This window comes from Embiotoca jacksoni, unplaced genomic scaffold, assembly GCF_022577435.1.
Source record: "Embiotoca jacksoni isolate LCO1_2020_lvr unplaced genomic scaffold, fEmbJac1.0.p SCAF_1, whole genome shotgun sequence".
Taxonomy (NCBI): Eukaryota; Metazoa; Chordata; class Actinopteri; family Embiotocidae; genus Embiotoca; species Embiotoca jacksoni.
In genome coordinates this window covers 15,917,067-15,931,909 of record NW_027185229.1, presented here as the reverse complement: position 1 = coordinate 15,931,909, position 14,843 = coordinate 15,917,067, and the positions used below count along the sequence as shown (strand labels likewise).

The window sequence follows — 14,843 nt, the reverse complement described above, 5'->3', positions numbered from 1 at the left end:
CTTTATGTGACTGTGTTTGCTGGTGACACAGAAGAGGTTTTCACTCTTTTCAAATGCATTTCAGATATCATTGCCTGGATGTCACAAAACATGTTATAGCTCATCCATGATAAAACGGAAATTTTAGTTGTAGGTTCAAAGGCTCAGAGAAAGAAACAGGACACAAAATGAAATTCTCTAGGAATTACTCTGTGTCAGCAGGCTAGACACTTGTGGAATATGTCAACATATCTGCTTTTCATCCTCTCAAAACTGCCAACTCCTCTCAAGATTAATCCATGCATTCATATCCAGCAGGTTAGAATATTGTAATGGCTGCCTATCTGGGCTACTTATAAACATATAAGTCAATCACATCTAATTGTGAACTACAGCATTCCTTACATTGGCTGTCTATCAATTTCTGTATAAGCCTTTTATCTATTTTAAAGCACTTTATACTCTTGCAGCAGCTCACTTGTCTGACAGACATCCAATGTATGAATGGCCCCCCAGACTAAAACTTTTGGTGACGTTTTTGTTTTTGTTTGCTTTAATCTGTTGGAAATGCCTAAAACTGATGATTTATTCAAACAAAAACTTAAAACCAACCTATTCAGCCTGACTTTTGATTAGAATATTTTATAGCCATTACTTAATTTACTTAATGTTTTATATTATAGTTTTAATGTGTTCGAATATTCTACCACCTATGTCTGATTTTATCGGACATGGTCTTTTATTAATTTGATTTAGTTTTATTTAATTTTCCTTTTTAAAATGTATTTTTCTTTAAAAAAATAAATACTTCTTGTCCATTTTATTCTCATTTATTTGAACTCCATTATGGATGTTTACATGTAGTGTAAATGGTAAATAATATTAAACAATGATATCCAGGTCAGGACATTGCAGTTTGTTAAAAATCAGTATCGTGGATAGATGGATGGATGGATAATTAGTTCAACCTCAATTTATAAGAATTTAAAGGGGATTTGATCTAATTTAGGGCTTCCCTTTCCAGCTGTGATATATGTGAACATAGACCATGTATGAGACCATGCAGTCAGGTAAACTCTGTTGCTGTGGCAAATAACAAGCTGGGCAAACAGTTAAACTGCTTTTCCTCTCTGCTTAAAAAGGTTAACCATCATTTTCAGACATTAATACCTCTATACAGAAAGTTTGCCTCGTGTCAACACATTTGAAAAAATTATGAACTGCCCAACTTATTAATTTAACTAGGGGTCAGAAGGTCAATTACAGAAAGTCTAATCAAAGTGACAAAAGGGCTGGGAAAGACTTTTTCTTTCAAAGATACGAGGATTTGACTTGAAAGGTTGCCAGTGGATACCAGAAGCAACACACACAGTGTGAAGCTGCTGACTTTGCCAAGCCCTCCCCTATGTCAACCAAGCAGTCTGAGTCAGATGAAGATCAACAGAGACTGCACAGTGCTGCCGTCGGAGACGTGATTACATCCTGGTTTGAATTGTGAGCTTGGCTTTAAAAGCACCATGTGTGGCACAGAAAGCCACTCTCGTTAATTATAGCCAGTTGAACCGTTTAATGGTGTTTAAACTCACTGGCAAGTGGAAGAAAAATTACTAGCTGCGCGATGAAGATTTGCTCAAACTCAATTTTATTATGAATACTAATATTTCTAATGTGATGGTGCATTCAAGGCATCATTAGTTTGAAGATCTTGTTGCAGTGTAAGCACTGTGTTCAGTGAAGTGAATAAACAGTATGTTATGTTGTCACACAACACAAAGGTTCTGCTTTAATCTGAAAGCTATACCATGTGGACAAAATCTAGACATTAAAACATAGCAGTACATTTATATTATCCAGTGGTAAATAAGACAATCCAGGACATACAAAACTAACATTGACATGAAGAAACGGCACTATAAAAACTGAATAATCCCCAAAAATAGAAAAAAAGAGAACACAATATTCTCTTCCTTTTAGGACAGAAAATCTTCCTTTTTAGCTGTGCAGCATGTCATTATTTACATTGTGTTACAGCTTAGGGAAAATATGATTTCCACATGTAAAGTGATAAATGTTCAGTATGTTTATAGCACATTCTTTTTTAAATAAAATAAAATCATTCCAAAACTTGTATTTACATTTACTGCAAAGTGATAATTCTGTCATCACAGCGAGTGAGTTTGACTTTTATATTAGATCCACTGTTGATATAAAAATTAAAAAAAACTTTAAAAGCTGCTTAAAGAGAAACAAAAGGAGGAAGCTTTTCATTAAAGGGCTTTAAACCCAGATTCTATAAAAACGGCCCGTATCCGTGGAATTTATCAATAAAGTTATCTGAGGAAATAGCTCAATGCACATGAAATGTAATCCTTTCGTCCAGTGGGAGAAGAGTGTTTTTTGGCAGGACCATTTCGCCGGAGTGCTGACCTTCTCCACGGAGTGATGCACATACATGTCTGAGTGTGTGTGAGTTGAGTGGATGTATACTGCAGTTGGTGTGTATGTGTTGTCTGATGGGTGTACAGATACGTGTGTATTCCCGTACGGTCTCAACAGAAAGCGAGACAGATAAAGAAGTCGGCATACTTCATTGTGCTGCAGCCTGGCAACCTGAGGGTCAGAAGCACAGTGTTTGTTTAGGCATATGGCCTTATGCTTTACCCAGGACACAAGTCAAAATTCCTAGAAAGACAGTGCAGGGGGCTGTGTGTGATGCGGTTACACAACACATGGGCGAGGAGTTATGGAGCTCCTCCATCTAGAGGACACCACAAAGAAAGTTTGCCTGGTGGACACATGAACTCTTCACAACGAGCATCAATCTGGGGGAAAGGAGGAGAGGACAGGCTGACTGACTCTACTGTACTACTTGAAGTGTACATGAAGCCTGGGAGAGAACAGAGGAGTCTGCTGGAAGGACAATATTTTGATCAGTGCAAAAGCTGTTAGTAGATTATTTTTCAAAGCAATGGAGTGATTCACCCAAACAAATCATTAAACTGTCAGTTTGCATGGCCTAATTATGTGTCCTTTTGCCTGGTTTTGTTTTTACTGGTTTTGGCCAGGCCACTCAGTTCCACTGAAGTTAAATTACAGTATATTTACACTACATCATACGATGATGTCCCTGTCAGTAGTAACACGTGTGTTTGGTCTTTTCCATTTTCATTGCGACCATGCCACAGAGCCACTCTTTACCTCCTTGCGCAAACCCATCTGGGATGAACTGGAACACCTGGAGGGTCTTATTACTGAACATCACTGTTGGACCACACTAACAATCTTGAGAATGAATGGGGAAAAAAAAAAATCTGGATCCAGATTACGTTTTATAGAAGGCCTTCAGAGGAGTGATGGCTGTTATACTGCAGCGGCAGATTAATGCCCATTGTTTTGGAAGGCACACGTGGGTATAATGTTCAAGTGTCCCCATAAACTGCTCGTGTGCTGAAACACATTATTATGAGGGTATCATTGAGTTGACACATTTATTCTTGAATTATGATTTTTGTTGCTGTCAAAGAAGACATTGATGACAACAGACAGCCGTGCTTGCGCCCCTGTGTGACCAGACTTTGGTACAGCTTGTCTTTGAGTTAAATGCTTTAAGTTCAGTAAGCAAAACTGATGCTACTAAAGTGAGGCTGATGGGAATGTGGTTCTTTTTGCAGGTCAGTGGTCAGAAACAGATGTATTGAACAAGTTCAAATTTTAACCTGATGATGGCACTACAGCAAAGTCAGTAGATCACCAAATATATTACAGTTCATCCTGAGGAGAACTTGACTGTGTGTACCCGATATGATGTTAATGGCCCAGAGAGATAATTCACAGCAGTCCATCGCTATCATCAAGTTGTTCTGCTCACATGGCTAAGAGACATATAATGGAAGAAAAACTGACCTGATTTAAGAGTCACATGGTGGTGGAAAAAAATGAAAAGAGGAGCAAGTTATTCCAACAGAAACCTCTTAAAGGTACTCTCCAAGAGTTTGTCAGTTTTACGACTTCTTTTGAGCTTCACTTTTCACACTGGTAGAACAGAAGCAGACTGAAATAAAGCCAAGACTTTGATCATTCAGGAGCCGACACCCTCATTCTGGCCTCAACACATGATGGTGAATGTTTGTCAAAGAGTTTTTTAATTTCAGAATATATCCATCACTTTCTTTACTAGTTTATTGTGGTTGTATAATATAAAAAAGTGACTGTATTTGATATAGTATCACTTAATATTTCAGCTTTATGTCTCAGAAATGTGCCCACCACAGCTACTGTCACTGTTTATAGTTTAATGTACTTGATACTCAGCTTGTGTGAGCTGTTAGTTTGTTGTAATTTGGATAAATTTATATAACGCCCATAATCGAATGTTAGAAGCTACAAGACACAGACTGCTCTACTGAATAACTTTGTGCTCTGGTGTCCAAACTTTCACATTGGCTTTATGAAGAACAACAGTGGACTGCTGGGAGGAAAGTGGAAAGTTTGAAGGAATTTCTCCAAGGGAGAACAGCTGTTGTCACCAGGTGGGGGACTATGTGTCCCCGGCATACTTTTGGTCAAAGCTGTGGACTGGAAGCAAAGTTTCACTGCATGACTGAATTTTTACTTCGAAGACAGAGTGAAAACAGCTGTTTTAAATGAGCAAACAAGACTAGAACCTTTTCATACAATTTCACATTCTTCAAGGTCTGTTCTCAAACTTAATAAAAAAGTCTCTCAAACACAGTGAATAAGAGACAACTTCAAAACAGATGAACTGTGCTGGGAATAAAAAGGTTTCCTTTGTGATTCTAATTTTCATTTACATTTACACTTTGATACAATCCGTAGTCAAACTGTACCCTGCTTTACCTTCTCATAGCAACATAAACAGTAGTCTCCTCATTTGCATTATCACATTTAAAGCCACAATAAACCAGTTTATCCATAAACCAGACCCTTTCAGCTCTGCTCATGTTCAGCATTGCGTACTGGACCACATCTCTCCAACCTCCCCTAAAAAGATACTTGGTAATGTCCACCACTGGTCACAGCTCAGCATCAGTATACTCTACACACGTCTCTGTATGCCAAATCTGATCAGTCCTTTTGCGCTACACAGCTGCTGTGGTGACATTTTCCTCAGCACTGTTGGCTGTTGCTGCCGTGCCCGTTGGCGTCCCGTTGACCGGCGTGTGCGGGGTAACTTTTGCCAGCCGGTGCTCCTTGCTGTGGTTGCAGCTGCGGGCACAGAACTGGCAGGAGGCACAGGCCGAGTTGCAGCAGGGTGAGAAGCGGCAGATGCTGACGCGCCACAGGAACCAGCCGGGTGACCAGCAGCACCAGCAGAGCACTACCCCGCCCACCACCACAGCCAGGATGATGTAGAGAAGCAATAGATACAAGGAGGCAGGAGAGTCTGGAGGTAGGGGGGGGGGGGCACACACAATACGCACAGTTCTTTTTATCTCATGTGGCAACTTCAAAAACACTTATAAAATGCTGGTGACTTCATTCAAAGTATTTCTGATATTTGTAGAGATTGAAGTCTTCCTTGTGAGCAGTGCCACCACAAGCTGCAACAGACAGCAGGGAAGTCTCACATTCTACTCGCTGCTCAGCATCAGCTTGACAGATACTGAACTGGTGACACCGATCTTGGTTGCCCATGTTGAGATTTTTCTGATTGTATAGATCTTCTGTGCTGTCGAGTTGAAGATGTGTGTGAAGCACTCACTTTTTAGAATTCATAGCGCATCTTTTCACAGCAACTTCGTTATTTGAGGCATCGTCTACTATCACGGCTACAACGTTGTGTTCTATCAGAATCAGATGACTGTTTTTGGTTTTTGTCAATGAATTTACATACTACCACAGTAGCAGAAGTCCAGCAGGACAAGACCAACAAAGCGTAACAAAGTCAGAGTCAACATTGGCACCATCACTTATCAAAAAGAGATGTATAACAATGAAATACAGAGCATATTTAAAAAGTATAAACACCAAGGATGAATAACAATCCAACATTTACATGTACGTGATTCAGTATGTTGTTGTAAAACACCAACACAGAGATAAAGAAGGTCCAAGTCCAGAGTTAACATTAACTAACTTTTCCTTCTAGCACATCTAAAGCGGACTAACCACTCTGGTGCAAATGATGCACCTTCTCCCTAGAGGGTGCCTGTAACAGCACTTAAACTTAATATTGTGCAATAAAATAACCCCACATAATTATATCCCTGGAGCTCACTGACTGTTTAAAATCGCGGTATTTGCTCTCTTAGAAAATGAAACAAATTCAACAGCTGCCAACAAGTTGCAACAGAATCAGTCTGTCAGTTCATCTACAGTAACTGTGGGCAGAGCAGGGCGCATTGAAATGCACCTCAGCTAATAAAACAGCTGGTAATTTGCACAGCAGGCGAATGTGAACCCTGTCTCCCCCTCCCAGTTGAACAGACTGTCAGAAAAGAAGAATAGCTGTTTTCTTTGGCCAGACTTGGCTCACTCTTGAAAGTAATCAGAAGCTTACAGGCTGGTCCAGACATCCTCTGTTTGCACCACCGATATTGGAGTAGAGACAGACCACTGAAAAGGCTGCCTCTGCTGTGAGAATCCATCATTGTTTATTGGTTTATGAGTCTTTTGGTGAAACTGACGACTTAACGCTCCCATCATCAGGACACTTTGCATCCGAATGGGCACTTAGTTAACTTGTTTACCGACCAACGGACTGCAGGGTATAAGCATTGTGCATCACACTGTTATTCTGATTTAGAAAGGAAAGTCTTCCTGCCTTTCTGAGTTGAGTTAATACATATTTATGTCACATTGCTTACTCACCTGTTATTGACTCATGACTGGGAGCGCTGTCCGGCACGCCACAGTTCATATGTGTCGGAATTGGCACTGTGGGTGGATTCATGTAGAGTGGGGGCGGGGTCGCTATTGGTGGTGCAGTCTCAGGAGGTAAAAGCTGACCTGCTGATGAAGGACAGATTTGGGTCAACTATTAAGTTGTAGGAAATGTCATGTTGTTGTTGTACTTTAAAATCCTCAAAATCCTCCCAAGTAGTCCTCCCCGTATCAGTCCAACACCTAACTAACCTTTGCAGCCTGTGGTGAGGTTTTCCTCCAGGTCACTTCCATCCCCACAGTTGTCAATGCCTTTGTCATCACACACCAGACTGAGAGGAATACACTTCCCATTCCTGCAGGTGAAGTAGGGCTCGCTGCTGCAGTCTGATTTGTTGAAACCTGAAGAGCAAGATGACAATCAAGGAGTCAGTGCAAAAGAGGAAGGCTCGTGTTAGCCATCCAAATTATTAGATTGTTAAGAGCGTTAAAAGAAGCTGATGCCTTTTGAGGATTCTTCATCAGCTTTTCAAACAGTGTTATTACATTTTGATTGTGTAGCTGTATGCATGGAGCATCCATCCATCCAGCCATCCTTATTACCATGCAGCCAAATAGCAAAATTCCGTTTGTGACAGACTCCTGCTTTTTTGCCTGTATTGACATGCACATAATGACCCATGGGTCGGATCCAGTAGCCTGGTAACCCCAGACCCAAATTCACTGCATGAATATCTGGGTCTGCTCATGCTCCACAGAGGGAATCCTTTCCAGTTGTTGCATCCCACTGGGCATAGACCTGAGGTTAATTTTCAAACTATTGGAACAGCTTTAACCATCAATTTGCACCAAAACTTTAGAATTGATGCAACTACACATAGAAAACAACCCATGACTCCATTGTCACTGCACTTAACCACTGTTAATGCAAACAGAGTTTCCAGACTGTAACCACAGCGAAGAAAACTGAAACTGTCAGCAATAATCTGAACTACCCAGATGACAAATTGTACCTTCCAGGAAAAATATCAGCCCCCTTACATAAAAACAGTTACATGTCTGTTTTATTTCTTCACAAATGCACTGCTGATAGAAATCTAATCACAATATTTAAAGGAGCTAAATCAAAATCAAGATAAACATGACCTAATCCTGCCTACTATTTAATCTCACAGGGCAACACAGAAAATACACATGAATCATGTCATTTTTTTTGCCAAAAACAATTAATATTTATAATTATTAGTAGTAAAAAAAAATACATGTGCCCTCAGATACAGTCATAAAACTACCAGTTTTATCTATAAAGTTGATTTTAACTGAATTAAAATGAAGCAACGTATTGAAAATAAGCATGGTTGCATATCCTCCATTCCTGTCAAATGCCTGCCACCCACCCACACTAATGAAATATGCTAAAAAATAATAGTGCATCATAAATAACACCCAAATCTCATGTTGAGCATGAGCGGGGTAATTTCAAAAGTTAAGCTTAAGTTAAGCTTTATTATTAGAATAAAACAAATAAAAGTGTTTGTGACTAGGCACTGGTTGTTGTCTATTTCATAAATGCGAAATGAAATGTTAAGACTCAACATACCATGTGTGACATTCCTGCTTTCACCTTGGTGTAAACCTAAGGCAGGTATGTCAAATTATAAAAGCAGGCGATTTGAAGTTGGATAGAAACGGTGCACTTCTTTAACATGTGAGATTGCTGTTAGTGTCCTGTTACTTCGCAAAAGTCAGTGATGCTTTCTTTCAACGATGATTAAAATCCTTTCTATCTTACCCAGTCTGAAGGAGGTGAAATCCCCCACAAAGTCAACCCTGGGCTGGGTCCCCCGGGTCACCAGCCTCAGGGTCAGGTAGTTTCCTGTGGACAGCACAGGTCGGGGTGGACTCTTGCCACAAAGAGGAGTCCCCAGGGCAGGTGAGCTCCTGTCCCGCCCATCGTAGAACTGAACATATGAGCCTGCGTGACAGGGGTCCCCTGGGATTTCACCAGAGGTGGGCTCCAGTCTGGGGTTGAGAGGGGCGGAGCCACGAGGGGACTCTGGGAAGAGAGGGGCGGGGCTCAGAGGGGCCACTCTAAGCAAGCTGTAGACCAGGAAGAAGCGGAAGTGGAACTGGACCTTGTCTTTTGGAGAGCTAGCCTGCATGGTGAGGTGGCAGTCGGTCCCCATGGTCACAAAGTAGTACTTCTTGGATTCCTGATGTGAGTTGACGATCATGCCATCACCTCGGATCGTCTGGCCACAGAAGTCCACCACGTTCACTGACAAGGAAAAAACACTGTTCAACTTTTGGTGTCATGTTAACACAGTGTTTTCTGATTCTATTAAAATCCTCTATAATAACAACCACTGCCACATTCAGTTGAAAGCTGATAAAACAGTCATATTTATTGGTCTATGTATCCCTTCTGTTTGTTATGATATCTTATCATAAAAAAATTATCAGACAAAACAAATGATCCTAGCTGTAGCGAGAGTTCAAACCTCCAACACTTACCTGAGTGACAGAACATCAACTATATATGTAGAGTCTTACAAATTAAGTCACTTAACCTCTGAATGCATTTGAGTATTAATACATGAATCAAACAGCAAATTAGACATCATATCCAGACACAGAATTAAAGCCTCCACGGATGTGCACTTTCTGACTTTTTATTGCATTATATTAATATTGTGCTGTTTGACTGGGTGTGCAATATTGAAGCATTCATCTTCACTCGAACATATTTAGCATTTTAAGCTGTTTATAAACATGGGATTTAACTGTTTTTTATGTTTGTAAATGTGTTTGCCTCAAATTGTCCTGCGAGAGACGGATACAGGATCAAATTAATCAACTGTCTCAAGCCATAAAAAAAAAAAGACATTTTGAAGAGAATAACTGATGACAGCATTCACGCTTTTCCAAGTTACATATTACACGGCGGTGGATTTCTCGCCGCTAAATGGCCATCATATTAAAACAGTTTCTCCAAAACTCCCTCCACCATCCTTTACCGTCAACAAAAGCATCCGGTAGTCATCGCTTCCCCTTCATGGGAGTAAAGGCCAAAAAGATCCATTCCGACAACCTCCATGTTGTCAACGTCAATAATAAAGAAGAAAAAACTCTCTCGCCATCATGTCATCGTGCGCTGTCTTGTGTGGCTCTCACTCACTTCTTCATACTTGAGTCGAACGTGTTCTGCATCTTTCTGTGTGCCCTCGGTCTCTTCTCCTGCTGCATTATCACCCTTCGCTCAAATTGCTTCCTCCAATGCTGCCGCGCGCCCAGGAACCGACGTTTTTTTTTTTCTGCTTCTTCCGTTTCCTGTGAAATGCTGAGTTCACTCTTCGTCAATCAATTCGTTCTAAGTTGTCACCTCTGGTTATCCGACCTTCACCTCATTTACAAGGACTGCTGGCTCCACTCTAACAAGCAAACATACCTTATCGGCAACGTGGTTCCCATATTCAATTTCAACACATCCACATGTAAACCCTTGCCAGCCACAAACGCATAACCTGCAGCTACAAATCCTACCATGCTTTCTTTGCCATAAAATCCGGCAACGTCTCCACTTGATCCTGCTTGTACCCCCACTTTCATCATGTCGGATTTTCTCCCGACTTTTTTTTACTGGCCACTCCTTCCAGCCGTGTCTTCCCCTAACACAGGAGTCCCAGATCACCTTGTCATGGTTATGGTCTGATGGGCTTCCAAGACCTGCGCATCGCTTAGTCATCACTGCTTTCTTAGGAAGGCTTTTTTGGGGGATCTGCGAGGCCCGAGAGCCGCAGTGGATTCTCAATAAAGCCTTACCTAAATTGCAGTGTCTTACCCAGCCCCAATGCATTCCACCATATCGTAATCAATAAATTCTGTTAATACTTAATTGAGGTGGTGGTCCTTGCTCGTGAAATACTGTATGTGGAGTTGTTGTTCCTAAACTTTGGTTTAAAATGAATCTGGAGGTCGACAGCTGCATCATGACAGAGGCATTTTAGAGAGGATTCTCTGCATGAACTCATTTTCAGGTGCAATTGACTTGCTTTCTTAGATTTACATCAAAAGAGTGTGATTCAAATTTGTATTTTATATGTTTAGACAGGTTTCATTTTCATAGCAGGTTTTTGATTATTATTAAAAGGGCCTCTGCACATCCACCAGAGAGAATCTCACCCATTACTGTTAGTCTGAACATGTTTATTGGTGATGTCTTAAGTTTAATTAGGATCACAACAACACTGTAGAGCTCACCAGTGAAGAATATAACATCCCAACGACACAGCAACGCACATCAAATGAAATCTGCTGCCCCAGTGCAATCAGCAATTTTATGATTGATCATCATAGTTTTAATTGTCTACTCGTTTTGCCTTTATTTCAAAATAAGGGAATACTGCGATAAAGATAACATCATCAATAATGAACAAATAAATACTCAAACTGCTTCAAAGAACCAAATCAGCTCAATGAGAATAAACAGGATCATTTTGGCCTGATTGCAGCATCATAGTCTGGCTGAGTTAAACAATATATGAAAAAGGAGACGCCTGAATGATTGAGCATCTTCTGACAAGTCCTCCGACCCAATACGATTCACAGGAGTGTTTCCTGAATCAGTGTGCTGGTTAGGTTCAGGCACAAAAGACACTTGGTAAGGGTTAAAATTATCATTTGAACTGTGTTGTGCATTAAAGTTACTACTTCCTTAAAGTTATGCTACCTTTGTTGTCATGGCAACCAACAAAGCCGAGCCTTCAGCTTTGAGTGTAAACCTGCATGGTCTGCTAAATCAGCTCCGTTATCATTGTCATGATAGTTTGAGAAGCAACTCACAGCTCATCCACAGGCAGGACCAGGAGCAGATGGGTGGGCAGATCTGGCTCCAGCAGCCCCCACCCAGTTACCCACTGCCCCCTGTCTCTGGGCCACAGGCCAAATAATGAGGAAATTTATGACCACCCCTGGAGTTTATTAGCTCCGTTTCCCTGGGAGACAACTAGATCCTTCTTCACTGACCCCCAGGAATGTCTCAAAACCCGGGAGCCCTGTTGGTGGGAAACAGCTCATCCTCTCCAAGCATATACAAAACCTCGAGGGGACACGGTCCAAAAACATGGGTGACCAGAGGACGCCAAGTCCACAGTAAACCTTTTTACAAGCTGAAAACTGAACTCTTTTTAAACACAATCATTGTAAATGGAGTCCATTTCAGTGAGCAAATCCAGAGAGAGGGTGAGGTTTGAGGTCCTGAATGACACACTATAGTAAGAATGTCTCTGCGACAGCATTGTGTGGAAAAGGGCAGCAGCCTCACTGTCCATCCATGTGCTATCCTAACACTAGTGACTCAATGCAGCTCAGCTTCCATTGTATCACTATACACTTCTGTCCTGCTTTACGCCAAAGTCAATAAACGACACAGAGATCACGCAGGAAATATGTAATAAAAATAAAGAAAATTAATATACAGTGGGAATACTTGCTCAACAATCAAAGGGATTTCCAATTTGCCTCCCATTCACCCACTCCAGCCTGCCATTGGAAGCAACTTGAGTTCAGCGCCTTGCCCAACGAAACATCGGACAAGAAGACCCGGGGACCAAACCGCCAATCTCAGGATTAGTGGGCAACCCGCTATATCATCTGAGTCAATGTGTATTAAACTGCTTCATCACACAACAGTAATACGTTTGTCAAACATAAATGCAGACTTCACAGTGTTTGATCGACTATTTCTCGATCTGAAGCTGTTTCATTCGGTGCATTATTGTCCTCACTTTGAAATGTGGTGAGAGTGTAAATGTATGTTTTCAGTGTATGTTAATATAATCTGTGCATGTATGTGTGGAGGTTCTTTAGGGGAGACCGGGTATGGTTATAACATGGGGAGAGTCGCAACACCAAAAATTCCTCCAATCAGGAGCAAGATAGGGGTTATTTGATCATTTCTGTTTACCTACTTCTTCCCTGATCTCACATGGTGATTGTCAAAGCTGTGAATAAGCATTTGCAGATTTTATAGAGAAAAAAAACAAAACATTTAAGTAAGAAAGTACGTTTTTTTTGACCAAGATTATTTTTTTTGGTACTTGCAGATAAAAATCACAAAATCTATATTAGATGAAATTGTAGTTTGTCAAGCAAAATGTAATGCATTTTCTCTAATGCTGATATCAAACCACTATGCTGATACAGCTGTTTGAACCATGGGGTGTAACACATCTGAAAATATTGTTACAACCATTTCACAGAATATCTAGGCAGTGGAAAAGAAAGATTGACAGAGTAATGCCTGCCAATGTCTAAAAAAAACACATCTTATGAGGGAAAGTCAGTCAGATCAGTTTTTAAGGCACATGAGATTCTTACAAGGGTTTAAATCTGTCCCTTTTGTAGTAAACAAATGTGGATAGTTTGTATAAAAGTTTTGGAATTCTGTCTCAAAAACTGAATGCGTTACAGCCACGCGTCATACCCAAGAGGTCAAATCAATCAATTGGTGTGATTGATTGTACAACTCGTGCAAATCTGAGTTAACTAATCAATCTGAATCACAACAAATGTATTAAAGATTCTCGCAAAGTTTTAAAAACGGCTGGCCGCGATATCAAGTTATTTATCGGTAACACATCAGTTCCTTTGAACCCCAAAGAAGGCCGAACCCGAAATAACACGTTGAGTTATTCTGCATTTCTTTGCTTCTGCCTGAACATACACCAGGACACTCGGAGCAATCCGTTTTAAGCACACAGGAAATTAATTACGCACACTCACAAGTGGGCCTCATAAAGAATCCAAACCCCATTAATCAGTGAGTGAGGGTCCCTCAGTCGGTGTATCCGGTTGTTGTGAAATCTTACCCGTCTCGATGGCCAAACTGCGGAGAGTCGTGAAGCAGAGCAGCAGGAGCAGCAGCTTAAACACGCGCTGCCTGCAACTCTCCACCTCCACCTCCATCATCCAGACTCCGAACGGTGCGCAAAGCAGAGAGTCCGTTCCGGGCAGCTCACAGAGGAAGCATCAGGCTCTCTAACTTCACATGAACCTGTCACATGTGTCCACAGGAGGAAAGAAGCAGTCTACCAGTGAGGGTTATCTCGCAGTCACTTCTGCTCTCCATCATAAATACCTTTTCTCCAGCAGAACCTCCTCTCGCTCCCCTCGGTTCACGTGTCCTCTCATCTCCATGACAATACCCAACCAATCAGTAGCCAAGCCAAAGAAAAAAGGCTTGCGTTTAAAATAAAGGTCCTTAAACTTGATGAAAACTTTACTTAAACAGCTTCCATGAACTGAGGTGCTCCTTGCTGATGTCGCTACTCCGATCAGTATCTTGAACCTATCCTTTACATGTTTAAATTATAATTTATAGCATAATAAAGGATGTTCAATTTAAGCCAAAAATGAGTGTGATAAGATTTTTTTCGAACTTTTCAAACTAATAGCCTATATTTCGTCTAACTGTCTAAAACCCCATGAGGAGATCAAACAATTTACTAGTCTATCTCTCCATGTCAGTCCAGTTTCAGGCATCAAATTCTGACATCTTGTTCAAGCCACTGGCATCAGTACCATAACCAACCAGTTTAAAGAGGTCATGTAACGGAGTAGAAAGATTGACAACAGTGAATATTTACCTGGGAAACTCATGTACATACATTAAGTAACTTACATGTAATGAAATTGCTAGAATTACTTATTTCAACTTAAACTGTAACCCTAACCAGAGTTTTGGTGCCTCAACCTGAAGCAGCATATTGTATCCAGCAGGTTGTGACAAAACGGCAGGATTTGATACACTGGGATGAAAATGGCTTGCAAGTTAGTTGTTAGTGGATACATTCGTTGTTAATTTGGGGATTTTCACGAGAAAATATAGATTGTTACCAGACTCCTTTTTTTTATTCTGTCTGACTGATTTATTGACTGATATTTTCAAGAAGAAAAGGGTTTGCATTTGTGATAAATGGGAGGCTGAGGTTGACTGAGGTCCACTGGCTTTCACGCTGAAT

At 40.9% G+C, this 14,843-nt stretch overlaps 1 protein-coding gene across 1 annotated transcript; it reads right to left on the bottom strand.

Moving 5' to 3' along the window:
* Positions 1-1,614: 1,614 nt before the first annotated feature.
* Positions 1,615-13,921, bottom strand: ldlrad2 (low density lipoprotein receptor class A domain containing 2). Its single transcript, XM_069142317.1, has 5 exons — positions 13,692-13,921; positions 8,615-9,100; positions 7,075-7,224; positions 6,811-6,951; positions 1,615-5,383 (listed from the first exon to the last, which is right to left on the bottom strand). Exons 1-5 carry the CDS (start codon positions 13,789-13,791, stop codon positions 5,079-5,081), a joined length of 1,182 nt encoding a protein of 393 aa, XP_068998418.1. The 5' UTR covers positions 13,792-13,921; the 3' UTR covers positions 1,615-5,078.
* Positions 13,922-14,843: the final 922 nt, after the last annotated feature.

Bases quoted from the DNA above. Each gene is read 5' to 3' on its own strand.
- ldlrad2 (XM_069142317.1), bottom strand. From the start codon at position 13,791: ATGATGGAGGTGGAGGTGGAGAGTTGCAGGCAGCGCGTGTTTAAGCTG. The intron at 9,101-13,691 runs GTAAGATTTCAC...TTTCCTTGTCAG, and splicing joins CAGTTTGGCCATCGAGACGG to TGAACGTGGTGGACTTCTGT. The intron at 5,384-6,810 runs GTGAGTAAGCAA...CCCTACCTCCAG, and splicing joins CAGTCATGAGTCAATAACAG to ACTCTCCTGCCTCCTTGTAT.